Below are 13365 nucleotides of genomic sequence, written 5' to 3' on the forward strand. Positions count from 1 at the left end.
CTCTGCTCTGCTCTGCTCTGCTCTGCTCTGTTCTCCTGTCTTCTCTTGTCCTCCCTCCCTCCCTCCATCCCTCCCTTCCTTCCTTCCTTCATTCCTTCTTTTTTGACACAGAGTCTCACTCTGTAATTCAGGCTAGTCTTGAACTCTGTAGTCTAGACTAGTCTTGAAGTGGTGGTAGTCCTCCTGCCTCAGCCTCCCAAGTGTAAGGACTACAAGTGTGCACCACCTTGCCTGACTTTTTCTGTATCTCTTGAATCTGTTACCTCTTCCTTTTTTTTTCCTTCCTTCATCTTTCTTATTTCTCTCCCCTGTTCTCTCTTCTGTCTTTCCCTCCCTTTTTCTTTCCTCCCCTTCCTTACACCCTTTTCCCTATTGTCTCTTCCAGTACTGGGGAGGAAACCCAAGGCTTTGTTCACGATAGGCAAGTGCTCTATCCCTGAGCTACATCTCTGGTTTCTTTTTTTCATTGATTTTTAGTTTATTTTTGTATGGGTATTCTATATGTGAACCCTTTCTCAGTTGCATGTTATAAATATCTTAGAAATTTATAGAAAAAGGTAATTTACTTATAGAATAGAAATAAGCTGGGGCTGATGAGATGGCTCAGTGGTCTAAAGCACCTACTTAGAACAAGCTTAGCAAAGCACAGGGACCACAGTTCAATCCCCCAGCACCACATGCCAGCCAGCCCCGCCCCCTGGTGGGCTGAGCTGGCCACACACACACACACACACACACAAATAAAAAAAAAAAGAAAGAAATAAGCTAATTCTTAACCTCAGTATAGTTCAATTAATCATCCTTTCCCTATTCTTTGTTTTCTCTGTTTCTTTGTATATTCTAAGAAACTTTACCCTGTGTCAAGTATAAGAAGTCAATTTTCTCTGTTTGTTTCTAGGGACATACCATTGTCTTCCAAATGAAAATCCAGTTGCTCTAGCTCTATATATTGAAAAGGTTATTCTTCCTGCAGTGTGCCATGCAGTACCACTTTTGTCAGAAACCATGTGTCCCCATATATACAGGACACAGTTGGACAGTTTCTGGGTCCTCTTTTCTTTGCTTTTTTTTTAAAATTGGCAGAACCGGGGATTGAACTCAGGCCCTTGCACTTGCCAGGCAAGTGCTTATTCTCCTGAGCTATCTCCCCAGTCCTCTTTGTTTTTGATATAAGTACTGGTTCCTATGCCACTGCTGGCCTACTGAATTATTCCAAGTCTTGATATCCACTAGTAACTTTTGCACTTGTTCTTTCCCCAGAGTGTCCTGATTAATTTTATCTGTTGGCATTTCCATAGAAATAGTAGAATCAGAATTTACTACTTTCTGCCAAATATCCTCTCCCACTAAAAAAAAGACAAAAAATATACTGTTGAAATTCTGATGGAGAATTGCTGTCTTTATAATCTGTAAGCAGGGTGTGTCTGTGTTTATGTAAGTCTTACATTTCTCATATACGTGTGTGTGTGTGTGTGTGTGTGTGTGTGTATGTGTGTGTACATGATTTTGCTCATATTTCCTTAGATTTATTTGTTGGTATTGATATCTTCAATACCCTTACAAATGGTGTCTTTTTGAAAATTTAGTTTCTAATGCTTATTATTGATAAATAGATATAAAGTTGATTTGTGGGCTGGTGAGATGGCTCAGTGGTCTAAAGCACCTACTTAGAACAAGCTTGGCAAAGCACAGGGACCTCAGTTCAATCCCCCAGCACCACATGCCAGCCAGCCTCGCCCCCTGGTGGGCTGAGCTGGCCACACACACACACACACACACACACACACACAAATAAATGAATAAATTTTAAAAAAAATAAAGTTGATTTGTATGTATTAACCTCATATCCAGCACACTTTCTTTTTGTTTTGCTTTATGTGTACCAGTCTGTGAATAACCATTGGTTTACTTCTTCCTTCAGTGCTTTTCTGTTTTTATGACTTGATCTACAAGGGACTGATGTAAAGGTTTGTTAGGGTTTCCTGTAATATCAAGACTTGTGTGTTTCTGTGAATTTCTGTGTTTTCATATGGTGCTGCTAAGGTGTGTCAGAGTCCCTGTCTGATCTCTCTTCATGGATTTTATATTTCATTATAAGCCTTTCTCTTTATCTCTCTTAAGGTCATGTTCACTTTGGAGTCTTTTTTTGTCTAATGTTAACATTGTTTCATCTACTTAACTTGCTTAGCATTTGCTGGGAATAACATTTTTCATCTCTTTATGCTGCCTTGTTTTGTTCTTTTAGAACTGTCTCTTGTAAATAATTTCTTGTTGGTTTTTTCACCCTTCTCTAGAGGTGGCTTGTTTTCTTTTTTGGGGAAGGGTTTCTGAAACAGGGTCTCAATATGTAATAAAGGTTGGTCTTGAGCTCATTTATGTAGCCCAAGCTGGCCTTAAATTTGCAGCAGTCCTCCTGCCTCAGCCTCTCAACTGCTGGAATTAACAGGCATGCACTACCATGCTCTAGAATTCTATATTTAACCTAATTATATTTACTGAGTTTAATAACATGTTGAACTTCGTTCCACTTTATGTTATGTTTTTCTTTTTCTTTTTCTTTTTTTGGTGCTGGGGATTGAATTCAGGACCTTGTGCTTGCCAGGCAAGCACTTATTCTACTGAGCTATCTCCCCAGCCCATACATTTTTCATTTACCCAAGTTTTTTATTGTAATTTTTGTTCTTTTTTTGTTTGTTTTGTTTTGTTTTGTTTTGTTTGTTTGTTTTTGAGACAGGGTCTCACTATGCAGTTCATACTAGCTTTGCACTAATTACGTAGCCCAGGCTGGTCTTGAACTCACGACGATCCTCCTGCCTCAGTCTTCTGAATGCTAGGATTATAGGCATGACCACTATACCCAGCTATTGTAAAATATTAATCAGAGTTTTCTTGTTTAATTTTTTTCATCTGGTTATTTGAACATTATATATCAGCTCAGTCTTTCATTAATCTATTAATCAGCTGCTATTCTGTGGAACCTTAATAGCTTAGGCTGTACTTCCAGTATAAGTATAACTGCAAGACAGAAAAAAACAGTTTATTCTGTTGTGTATAGGGTTTCCCATGCCAGGCAGTTCTCCTGTAATTCAGTTCTATTCTGACACGGCCTGCTGGAGTTGAGGCCTCACTTGGAGAAGACTCCTCCCACTTTAGACGCCAATCACAAGTCATAGTTTGTGACTGGGTGTTCTAAATTGAGGCCTGCTAGGAATAACTCACAGGATTTAGGAGATGCTTCACTTATATTTACTCATTTACTATCAAGTATGTTAGAAAGGAGAAGGTGATCAGCCAGATGCGAGAGTTAGGCACAGCCAGACATGTGGGAAGGGATGCAGAGTTTCCCTGACCTCTCCAGGCGTGGTGGTGCATGCCTGTAATCCCAGCACTGGGGAGGCTCAGACAGGAGGATCACTACGAGTCTGAACTGTGTAGTGAAACCCTGTACCAAATAAATATATAAAATACTTTTTAATTAAAAAAAATAAGAGAAGACTTCTGAGCAGCTGATTACTAAAGAACTTGGGTTCTGCGTTCTGAGGAGCTTATTGTGATACCTTGGAGAAAGTGCAGAGTACAGGCCAGTCCTGCACACAGGTGTTTTCTTATGGGTTACAAGATTAGAGATGCCTATCAGCTGATGCATGGATGGTAATGATGGGCTTTGGACAGAAGTTGGAAAGCCTGCTAACCTAAAACTCATCATGGGAGCAAATGTAGGTAAGTCAAATGGAGAAAACAAGACCTCAGTTCTAGAACTAACTGTCAAATTTGTGATTTATTCACTCTGACTTAGCAGTCTAAACCCTAATTTTCTCATCTGTAAAATGGAGATAATAGTCCTTGGCCTATGTGACTTAGTTATTGTAAGTAGCAAATTGGATAATTTTAAATGCTATGAAAATGTAAGATATTATTTTTAGTTCGTAATATTGTCCCAGTTGATAAGACAGGCTGTATTAAGTTAGGCATGTTCCAACTAGGAAAACATAAATGAGATTTGTGAGGTCAGGGACAAGGAAGCTTCAGTTCTCAGGAATATGTTTGTATGTAGAACACCCCCATAATCTTTGGCAGGACAGAATAACTGGGGCTGTACCCAAAGATTTGGCTCTGCCATTTACTCTCCTTGTAACCTTGAAGAAAGTACCAAACTGTTATTTTCCCACCCAAACAATGAGTTGTGCCTGCTCTGGGGTATGTCATGGAGAGGCTCAAATGAAATGATAAATGTGGATTACATTACAAATGGAAAAAGCATTGTACAAGATGTGACGAGTGATAATTAGTATAAATGGGGGTATGGTTGTAGTTAACTGCTTTGAAAATGTAATGCATTGGCTCATGGAAAAGAATGTGATTACCTGATTTAAAAAAAAAATTTTGTGCGTGCTTATAATGTATATTCCAGAAGGTTTCATTTTTCTGTTTCTATTTTAGATATCACTTTACCTAATTTTACAGTCTGATTTCTTAATGTTTCTTCCTCCCCACCTGGCCCCTAAAAAATGTCATGGGGAGCCACATGAGTAGAAAACTTTGTGCCCTCATCATTTGGGATATATGATTGAGCCTGATTGAATCATCTCCCTGTGATTTACATAATTGTTGGCTGGTGCAGTTTTTTAGTGGCTTCTGATGTTACTGCAGTGGTTGATTGCATTAGTTAACTTGTCAGTTATGAGGCATGTGACTCCCTCCCCACCCCCAGTAGTCTTCAGACTGTGCTGCTTCTGAAGTTCGTACTGCATTTGCGTGCTAGTTTATGCAGATCATAGCTGAAGAGATGTTAGTGATATAAAAGAGATATAGGGCTGGTGAGATGGCTCAGTGGTCTAAAGCACCCACTTAGAACAAGTTTAGCAGAGCACAGGGACCGTGTTTCAATCCCCCAGCACCACATGCCAGCCAGCCCCGCCCCCTGGTGGGCTGAGCTGCCCCCCCATAAATAGATAAAATTAAAAAAAAAAAAAGAAGAAGATATATAATGCCTAACCTGTTAGATATCAGATGTGTTGAGTTCATGCCCCCTTGAAATCAAAGAAAGAATTCCAAGGGACAATAGAGGTTAAGAGTAGGAAAAGTTTAATGACAGGTCCTGAGAGTCAGGACCTGAGTCTTGAAAGTGGGCTGTCACTGAGGGCCTTTGTCGGGAGTAATTTATACATCAGATTTGCAGTGTGGGTACAGTGTGGTACCATCAACCTATAGGATTACAAGTCACTTAGTTAATATTGGTGTAATAGGGAAATGAGTCATATAGCACATTTATTTGGCTAGCAACATTAATCTTGGCTTATCTGTGACTTCTAAAACAAATGTTTTTGGGAAAGTATGTGTCCAGATGTGGTGGTCACCCGCCAAAGTGTCTGATGCATATCTGGACTTAATGGACCTAGTTATAATATAATCTCAAGTTATTGTCTGTCTTTTAGTATATGTGCTGGGGAAGCAAGCACATTGTTTATCTCTTAGAGAAGCATGTAGGTTTGGGCATTGTATCTCTATCTTCTGGTCTTCTTCAGATGCACCTCCAGCCACAATTCTGATGTATTTTCTCTGCTGACTTCTTTTGAGAGACTAGTCCCCCACTGATTGTACATTTATTTCTAACTTAGCTGCCTATAATATTAGGACCTGCAGGTCAGAGTTGATTTGATGTATGTCAACTTGGGAGTTAATAAATAAGTTACAGACTGATGATTCAGTTTTATCATTCTTCTGATTTATATTCCCTTGCTGTATAATTTGTGCAGCTTTGAAAGCATCTGATTAAAGAAGTGATGCAGAGAAATCTGAGGTTCAATTTATTGTTGTTAAATAATTCTGAATGTAGTTTTCCTTTGGTTAGTAAATATGCTAAACATACAAAAGAATGGAAATAATGAACATTGGAGATTTAAACTATGCAGATGAAAACATTTACTTTATAGAAATTTGTTTTGAAAAATAAGATGACAGGTACAGTTGAATATATATATATATATATATATATATATATATATATATATATATATATATAATGTGTTTAGTATAGGGTCTACAGGGTCTCACTACATAGATTGGACTTGTAGTGATTCTCCTGTTTTCAGCCTCCCAAACACTAGGATTACAGGCGTGCGCCACCATGCCCGGTCTCAATCGCTGTTTCAGTGTGCCCCAGGGGTGGGGCTGGCATGGCACACAAGGAATGAACTCCCTTTAATATTTTTGTTTTATCCCATTTTCTTCCTCTGTTCTCTAGAGGTCACTGATTATTATTAGAAACCTGTTCTATTTTTATATTTTTACTATTTGTGTATTGATCCATAAAAATATAAAATAGTTTTATACACATGCTATCTTACAATATATATCATTCCTTAATTTTCTTCGCACCACTTATGTTTGAAGGACTTATTTATTAAAGCTAAATTCAAATTTTTTTGTTTTGTTTTGTGGCTGGCTCAGCCCACCCTGGAGGATGCTGCATGTGGTACTGAGGATCAGTTGTGGTCCCTGGACTTGCCTAAGTTTCCCTAAGCAGGCACTGTACACTGCTGAGCTATCTCTCCAGTCCTGAATTTAAATTTATTACAATGTTGTTGTTGTATAGGTTTCCCTTGTATGAATATGCCATACTTTATTTTCCTATTCTTACTCATCAGTGGTCATTTGGGTTGTTATCAGTTTTTTTGATGAGATGGGATCTCACTGTGTTGTACACACTGGCCTGAGAATCCTGGACTCAAGAGATCCTCTTGTCTCTGCCTCTCACGTAGCTCAGATGATAGGCCATTACACTGGTTAGGTTTTTGTATTTATAAACCGTGATGGAGTGAAGTGGATATCTGTGCTTATGCCTACCTGTGCACACATATGAGAGTTCCTCTAGGCTGAGCAGATACCTACTAATATAATTCTGGGTTGTAGTGCGTGCAGATCTTCAACTTTAGTAGAACAAGTTGTTTTCCATAGTAGTTGAGCCAGTTTATGCCTGCACTAGGAGATTGCGAGAGTACTTATTTTTCTACTTCCTTGTTTAAGCTTGGTATTGTTATACTTACCCCCCCCCAACACACACACTCTGATGGATATGAAATGTTATCTCATTGCTTGAATTTTTCTGATTATTAGTGAAGTGGGTCATCTTTTATCATTTTATTTAAAAATGATGGGGACTGGGGAGATAACTCAGTAGAATAAGCACTTGCCTAGCAAGCACAAGGGCCTGAGTTCAAACCCCGGTTCTGCCAAAAAAAAAAAAAAAATAAGAAAGAAAGAAAGAAAGAAAGAAAGAAAGAAAGAAAGAAAGAAAAATGATGTTTTCTGTCTGTTACTAGTTTCTATCCTTTGCTTGTTTCTCTGTAGGATTCTTTTTCTTAGAGATTTGCAGAAAATTTTATAGCATTAGATACTAATCCTGTGCTAATTAATTTTACAAATTCTTCCAGATTTTGACTTGTTGACTTTATGGTACCGTTTTATCAAAGGGAAGCTGTAGTTTAGTATAATTAAATTCAGTAATATCAGTATTGTACTTAAGAGTCCTTTTTTGCCCTGATGTCATAATATTCTTTTCTTAAAGCTCTAAAATGTTCTTCTTACACTTACATCTTCATTTCATTTGGAATTTAAATGTTGTTCCCTTTGAGACAGAGATCCGGTTTTCTAGTTACCTGTGGAGGCAGTGGTCTCAGCACTGGTTTTTGCACGGCCCCACTGCTTCGCACTCATCTGTTATATCCATCGTGTCCCTTTGGTTTCTGTTTGTTCCTGCATTACGCCCACACTACCTTCATTCATTCTTATAGGTCCGTTTCTAGGACCTTATGTTTCATATAGAAAGATCTGCCCCACTCTGTACTTCTTATTGTTCAGAATTAGTTGGTCAATTCTGGTATTTTAGTCTTTATATGAATTTTAGAATTGACCTGTTTAGAGCCATCAAAAATCAGTTTTAATTGGATATGCATTTGAAATTAGAGATTACTCTGTGGAGAATTCTTGCCTTTACAGTATTGTCTTTTCATTCATAAAGACATTTACTCAGATTTTTTTTCGTCCTTGAACATACCTTTTAATATTTTTCTATAAAAGTCTTACACAGCTTTCATAAGATTTCTTCCCAAATACCTTATGGGTTTTGTTGCAGTGTTAATGGGATTTTTTTTTTTCATGTAAGTCTAATTAGTTATTTTGATTCATGGGGAGGATACAGCTTTTGTAGTATCCATCTTCCAATATTTAGAAACCCTGCTAAATCCTCTTCTCAGTTGTATTGAGTTTGTGTTCAGATTGTGTTGAATTTCCTGTGGAGGCTTTTATCTGCTTACATACAGTTGTAGTGCCTTTCCCTTTACAGATTGAGTGTTGTGAGTAGTATTCAGACTTCATTCTGTATCAAATTAGAAGCCATTAAAGATATTAAGAAGAAAAAAGTGGGGAGCTGGGGAGATGGCTCAGAAGAATAAGCACTTGCCTGGCAAGCGTAAGGGTCTGAATTCAATCCCTGGCTTTGAAAAAAAAAAAAATTGTAGAGAAGTGGTACTGAAATATTTGGATTTGAGAAAAACCATTTTGGTGCCCAGTGACCAAAGATAACCAAGGTATCAGGGTATGTTCTTATTATAGTCAAGTATACTCCAAGGCTGAGTGTAGGTAGGAGCAAAAAGGAAAAAAGGGCAAGGGGAGGGCAAGAGATGTTTAGCATTGGACCACAGGGACCAGGAAAATGAATAAAGGTGAGGGCTAGGATTCAGGGAATCAACCATGATGGTTAGGCTTCTGCTTCTAAATTTGTAATAGTATAAGAGAAGCAGCAAGTTTGACTGATAATCATTGTCACCAGCATGATTTGAATTTTTCTAATTTAACCTTATGAAATCTACATGTAGATAAGTGTCAGCCTGATACAGAGCATCCAGTGACCCCGAGGTTGGAAAATGAGTTTGATGGATTAGATGTGGCCGCCCTGGACAAAGCCCCACTTGCTCCAAACCATACTGCAAACTTCAGTGACGAGGCATCGGCCCTGGCAAAAACAGGAGCAGTGAAGAAGAAGTCTAAGACTGAGAGTGTGCCGTTTAGAAAGAAAGATGTTCTGGTGCCAGCAAGACTACAGCAAGTACGGAATCCTTTCTTTCAGCCTACTTTTATTGATTTGATGCTGTCCAGTGCCATATAGCTAGTTGGTGGGGCTAGCATTTTATTTCTCAGGCAGTTGGGTGCCAGAGCCCTAGAGTCCAGTAATATAAACTGATTTAAATTAGCTCCAGGTTGTTCTTTTATATTTTAACCAAAAGAGCTTTTAATATTGTTACTAGGACAAGGCATTGTCCCTTGTCCTAGTTTAGTAAGATCCTAAATAACTCGATTCCAAGGTCCTAATTGAGAAGTCTATTTTAAAACTCAGGTGTTTTCTGCTTCTGATTTGAAAGTATGAGGTTTGAGAGGACTTAAGATTTGTTGATGTGAAAATGGTAAATACTGTTCATTAATAATCACTCAATAGAGCATGGTAGTGCATGACTGTCATCCTAGCACTCTGGAGGCTGAGGCAGGAGGATTGTCATGAATACAAAGCCAGCCTAAGCTACATAGTGAGTTCAAGACCAGCCTAGAAAAAAAAAAAAAAAAAAACCTTTCTCAACTTTTGGAGGGGGGGCCTGCTGGTTAGCTCAGTTGTTTAAGTGCCTGCTTATGCAAACACAGTCAGGTGCAGGATACCGCAGTTCAGGCCCCAGCTCCACATGCCTTACCAGACCCACCCTTAAGGCACCACCCCCCCGCCCGCAAAAAAAAAAAAAAACAAACCAACTTTCTCAAGACCAGCCTGGATTACAGAGTGAGACCCTGTCTCAAACAGCAAAATAAATAAATAAACAAATAAATATTAAAGTGCGTCTTGGATAAGTACTTTTTAATATGCCCTTGAAAGTCAGCTGGATAGTTAGAACTTGATTTGAAACTACATTAGATTTTAGACTTCTATTTAAACCTCCCTTAGGGTGCTACAGTGCCAGACTGACCCAGAGTACCGCCTACTCCAGGTAGCCATACTGTGGTGATTTCCACCTGTTAGTGCTGTCCAGAGACTTCTATAGCAAACCTGTGTGTTGTCAGGTGGACCTAGATGACGGAGATTTAGCAGTTATCACCAGTTACTAACACAGCCTGGATGAAGGTTGAGTCTTTTATTTCTTTCCCCAAAATACCTTTAATGGAGATTGAAGGATTAAGGAGTCAGGATTGAGCCTGTAAGAATTCTGTGTGATGTTCTCAGAGACAGAGCCTTGTGCTCTGTGGTGACCTAAAATAGCTTGGTTCATACCTTTTAGACCTAAAGTCAGAGAGATGAAGTCTTTTAACTGAACATTTTATAATTTCCCTTTAAAGGGGCCGGTGAGATAGCTCAGTAGAATAGGTGCTTATCTGGCAAGTGCAAGGTCCTGAGTTCATCCCTGGTCTTGCAAAAAAAAAAGTGCTTTAAAAAATTCCCTTCAAACAATGTGGAGGGGCCGAGGAGATGGCTTAGTGGAATAAGCGCTTCCCTGGCAAGCACAAGGGCCTGAGTTCAATCCCCGGCTTCCAAAAAAAAAATTGTAGAATTTAAAAATTAAGGAACCGGGGAGATGGCTCAGTGGAATAAGTGCTTCCCTGGCAAGTGCAAGGACCTGAGTTCAATCCCTGGTTCTGCAAAAAAAAATTAAAAATTGAATGAAAAGGGGCTGGGGAGATAGCTCAGTTGAATAAGCGCTTGCCTTGCACACACAAGGGCCTGAGTTCAATCCCGGCTCCGCAAAAAAAAAAAAAAAAAAAAGTTTAATGAGAAATTGTACACATAAGAAAATATAGTCTTGTATAGCAAGATGGCAGAGGTGGGTATTTGAGTTCTAATCCTTGAGCACTGGCGCTGGAGTTGGTTCAGTGTAATCTGTACTCTTCCCTAAGTCCCTGCCACAGCGCTTTCTTAGGTTTCACTGAATAGGTGCAGGAACAACAAAGAAGCACTGGGTACTTCAGTGAGTCAGAGGTTGAAGCCAGAGTGTCTTTGATATTTGTTTGGCTTTGTAATTCATATTTACCTCTTACAGGGACTGCACAAAGCTGAAAGAAGTAGACTAAACCAACCTCACAGCAAGAACAGGCTGCATCAGAGGACAGTTTCATCTAGGTTAAAAGTAAACCGACAGCCTGAGAGAGACCACAAGGCTCCTTGGATACCCCCAAACCCCACCTCCCCACCAGCGTCTCCTAAATGGTGTGTACAAACTCAAGAACCATTGAGTAGGGAGTATCTGTATCCTCCATGGGTTGAAATAGCAACTTTAACTCTTCCCATTAAGAAGAAATGGTGGGGCTGAGGAGATGGCTCAGTAGAACAAATGCTTCCCTGGCAAGCACAAGTGCCTGAGTTCAATTCCCGGTTCCGCAAAAAAAAAAAAGGGCCAGTGAAATAGCTCAGTGGATTAGAGCTCTTGCAAGCAGGCACAGGGGCCAGGGGTTTGATTCCTGGCCCTGCCCCTGGGGCACACTGAGACGGCAATTGAGACTGGGCGTGGTGGTGCACACCTCTAATCCCAGTGCTTGGGAGGCTGAAAACAGGCAGATCACTACAAGTCTGATCTAGTAGTGGGGCACTGAACACCCTGTACACCCTTGAATAAAATACAAACAAAAAGAAAAGAAGAAATGGTAGCCCCACATGGTGGTACACATCTAGAATCTGACCTTGGCAAGCGCAAGGGCCTGAGCACTGGTTCCGCCAAAAAAAAAAAAAAAAAAAAAAAAATGAGCATTCTGGAAGGGTGAGGCAGGAGGATGTCAAGTTCAAGCCTCACCTAGGTAACTTAGAAATTTAGCAAGACCCTGCCTAAAAAAATTTGTTTTGTAGCTCAGTGTGAAAGTTCTTGTTTTAATATCCAGGAACACCAGGGCAAGCATAGGGACCAGGGTTTGATTCTTGGCACCATGTGCTGAGCTAGCCACCGAGACCAGGTGTGGTGGCACATGCCTGTAATCCCAACACGGGAGAGGCTAAAAACAGGAGGATCACTACGAGTCCAAGCTGTGCAGTGAGACCCTGTACAAAAACCAAAAAAATTCATTAAAAAAAAAAATCCAGCAACACCAAAAACAAAACAAGTAAAAGAAAAAAGAATGAGGGGAAGAGGAAGTAGTAGAAGCAGAAAGAATGCTTAGTAGCAGTGTGGTGGTAGTGGTAGTGGTGATTGTTATAGTACAAAAAATATAATATAATGATAATATGTTAGTGCTTATGTGGGTGAGACATACATGAGAACTTTTTGTTCAGAGCCTGTTAGTTCCCTTTTTGACCCGGTTATGGTTGGAGTGGCCTGGCCTCTCCAGGGTCACTCAGTGCTTAGTGGATATGTGTCATTATAGGGAACACTATAGGCTTCCCTTGTTTCTTCTCCCAGCGGAGTCTGGTTTCTTTTTTATATTTGCATGCCCATTGCCTGGCACATAATAGGTGCCCGTTAAATCTTTGCTGAAAGAGTAAACATTTAAAAGCAATCCATTGACAATGTCCAAACTTCAGGGCACAATTGAGAAAATGTTGGCCTTCATGTCTTGTCACCCACATTTATTGCACATAGAGGGTGAGGAGCTGTCTGTCATTCCACAGGGCTGAAGGGAAGGTATTGTCCTCTGGGGACAGCAGGGCCCAGTTAGGAAACAGTCCTTGGGGAACTTAGTTGAAGATGGAAGAGCGTGTTCACCATGGTTCAGTGGAGCTTGATAATACATTGGAAAAGATAGGGGTAGAATAATATGAAGAAGGGAGCAAAAACCAGTAATGCAGAGAGAATAAGGGAGAAAGTCGGTACTGGAGACTATACCTTTAGGGAGGCCATCACATGACAGAGTAAGCAGTCTGTCCAGAGATTTCTCCTTTAGATTTTCAGTGGTTCTGACCCAGTGGCCATGCTTAGCCTTTAGCCCTCATTGTGAGGTGAAAGAAGCAGTGCTTAGAGAATGTAATGTCTTACTTGTATAATGGACTTGGAGCTGAAATCAGGTCTTCTGATTTCATTATGTGCTGCTTTTAATAGCTTTGTCCTGTTTATACATATATGTACGAACACAGATAAGAGTTCAGTTAGTAAGCCCATAAAACATGATTGAAGTTGGTATTGCAAACCCAATACGATGTGGTTTATCTTTAGGAGTGTATGTGTGGCAGTGGAGGAGGAGAGCCAATGTGGCTTCTCTGCTCACTGTGCTGTGTTAGACCTTATAATGAATCATGTAGGAATGTAAAGGGAATATTGTTACTGGCTCAGCCCTACGTATTAAAGTAGGTGTTGTTGAAGTTCACCCTATATCCTGTAATTGCATCTGTTTTTTTTTTTTTTTTTT

General features: G+C 39.7%; 1 protein-coding gene across 1 annotated transcript in view; it reads left to right on the top strand.

Annotated features, from left to right (window-relative positions):
- The window catches only part of Kiaa0753 (KIAA0753 ortholog), a 92274-nt gene that overhangs the window by 41544 nt on the left and 37365 nt on the right, over window positions 1-13365 (top strand). Inside the window, exons 8-9 of the mRNA XM_004638504.2 lie at window positions 8877-9106; window positions 11076-11242. Coding sequence (XP_004638561.2) covers window positions 8877-9106; window positions 11076-11242 — 397 coding nt within the window. The remainder of the gene's footprint in view (window positions 1-8876; window positions 9107-11075; window positions 11243-13365) is intronic.

Source organism: Octodon degus, unplaced genomic scaffold, assembly GCF_000260255.1.
Source record: "Octodon degus isolate 3935 unplaced genomic scaffold, OctDeg1.0 scaffold00098, whole genome shotgun sequence".
In the NCBI taxonomy this organism is placed as follows: domain Eukaryota; kingdom Metazoa; phylum Chordata; class Mammalia; order Rodentia; family Octodontidae; genus Octodon; species Octodon degus.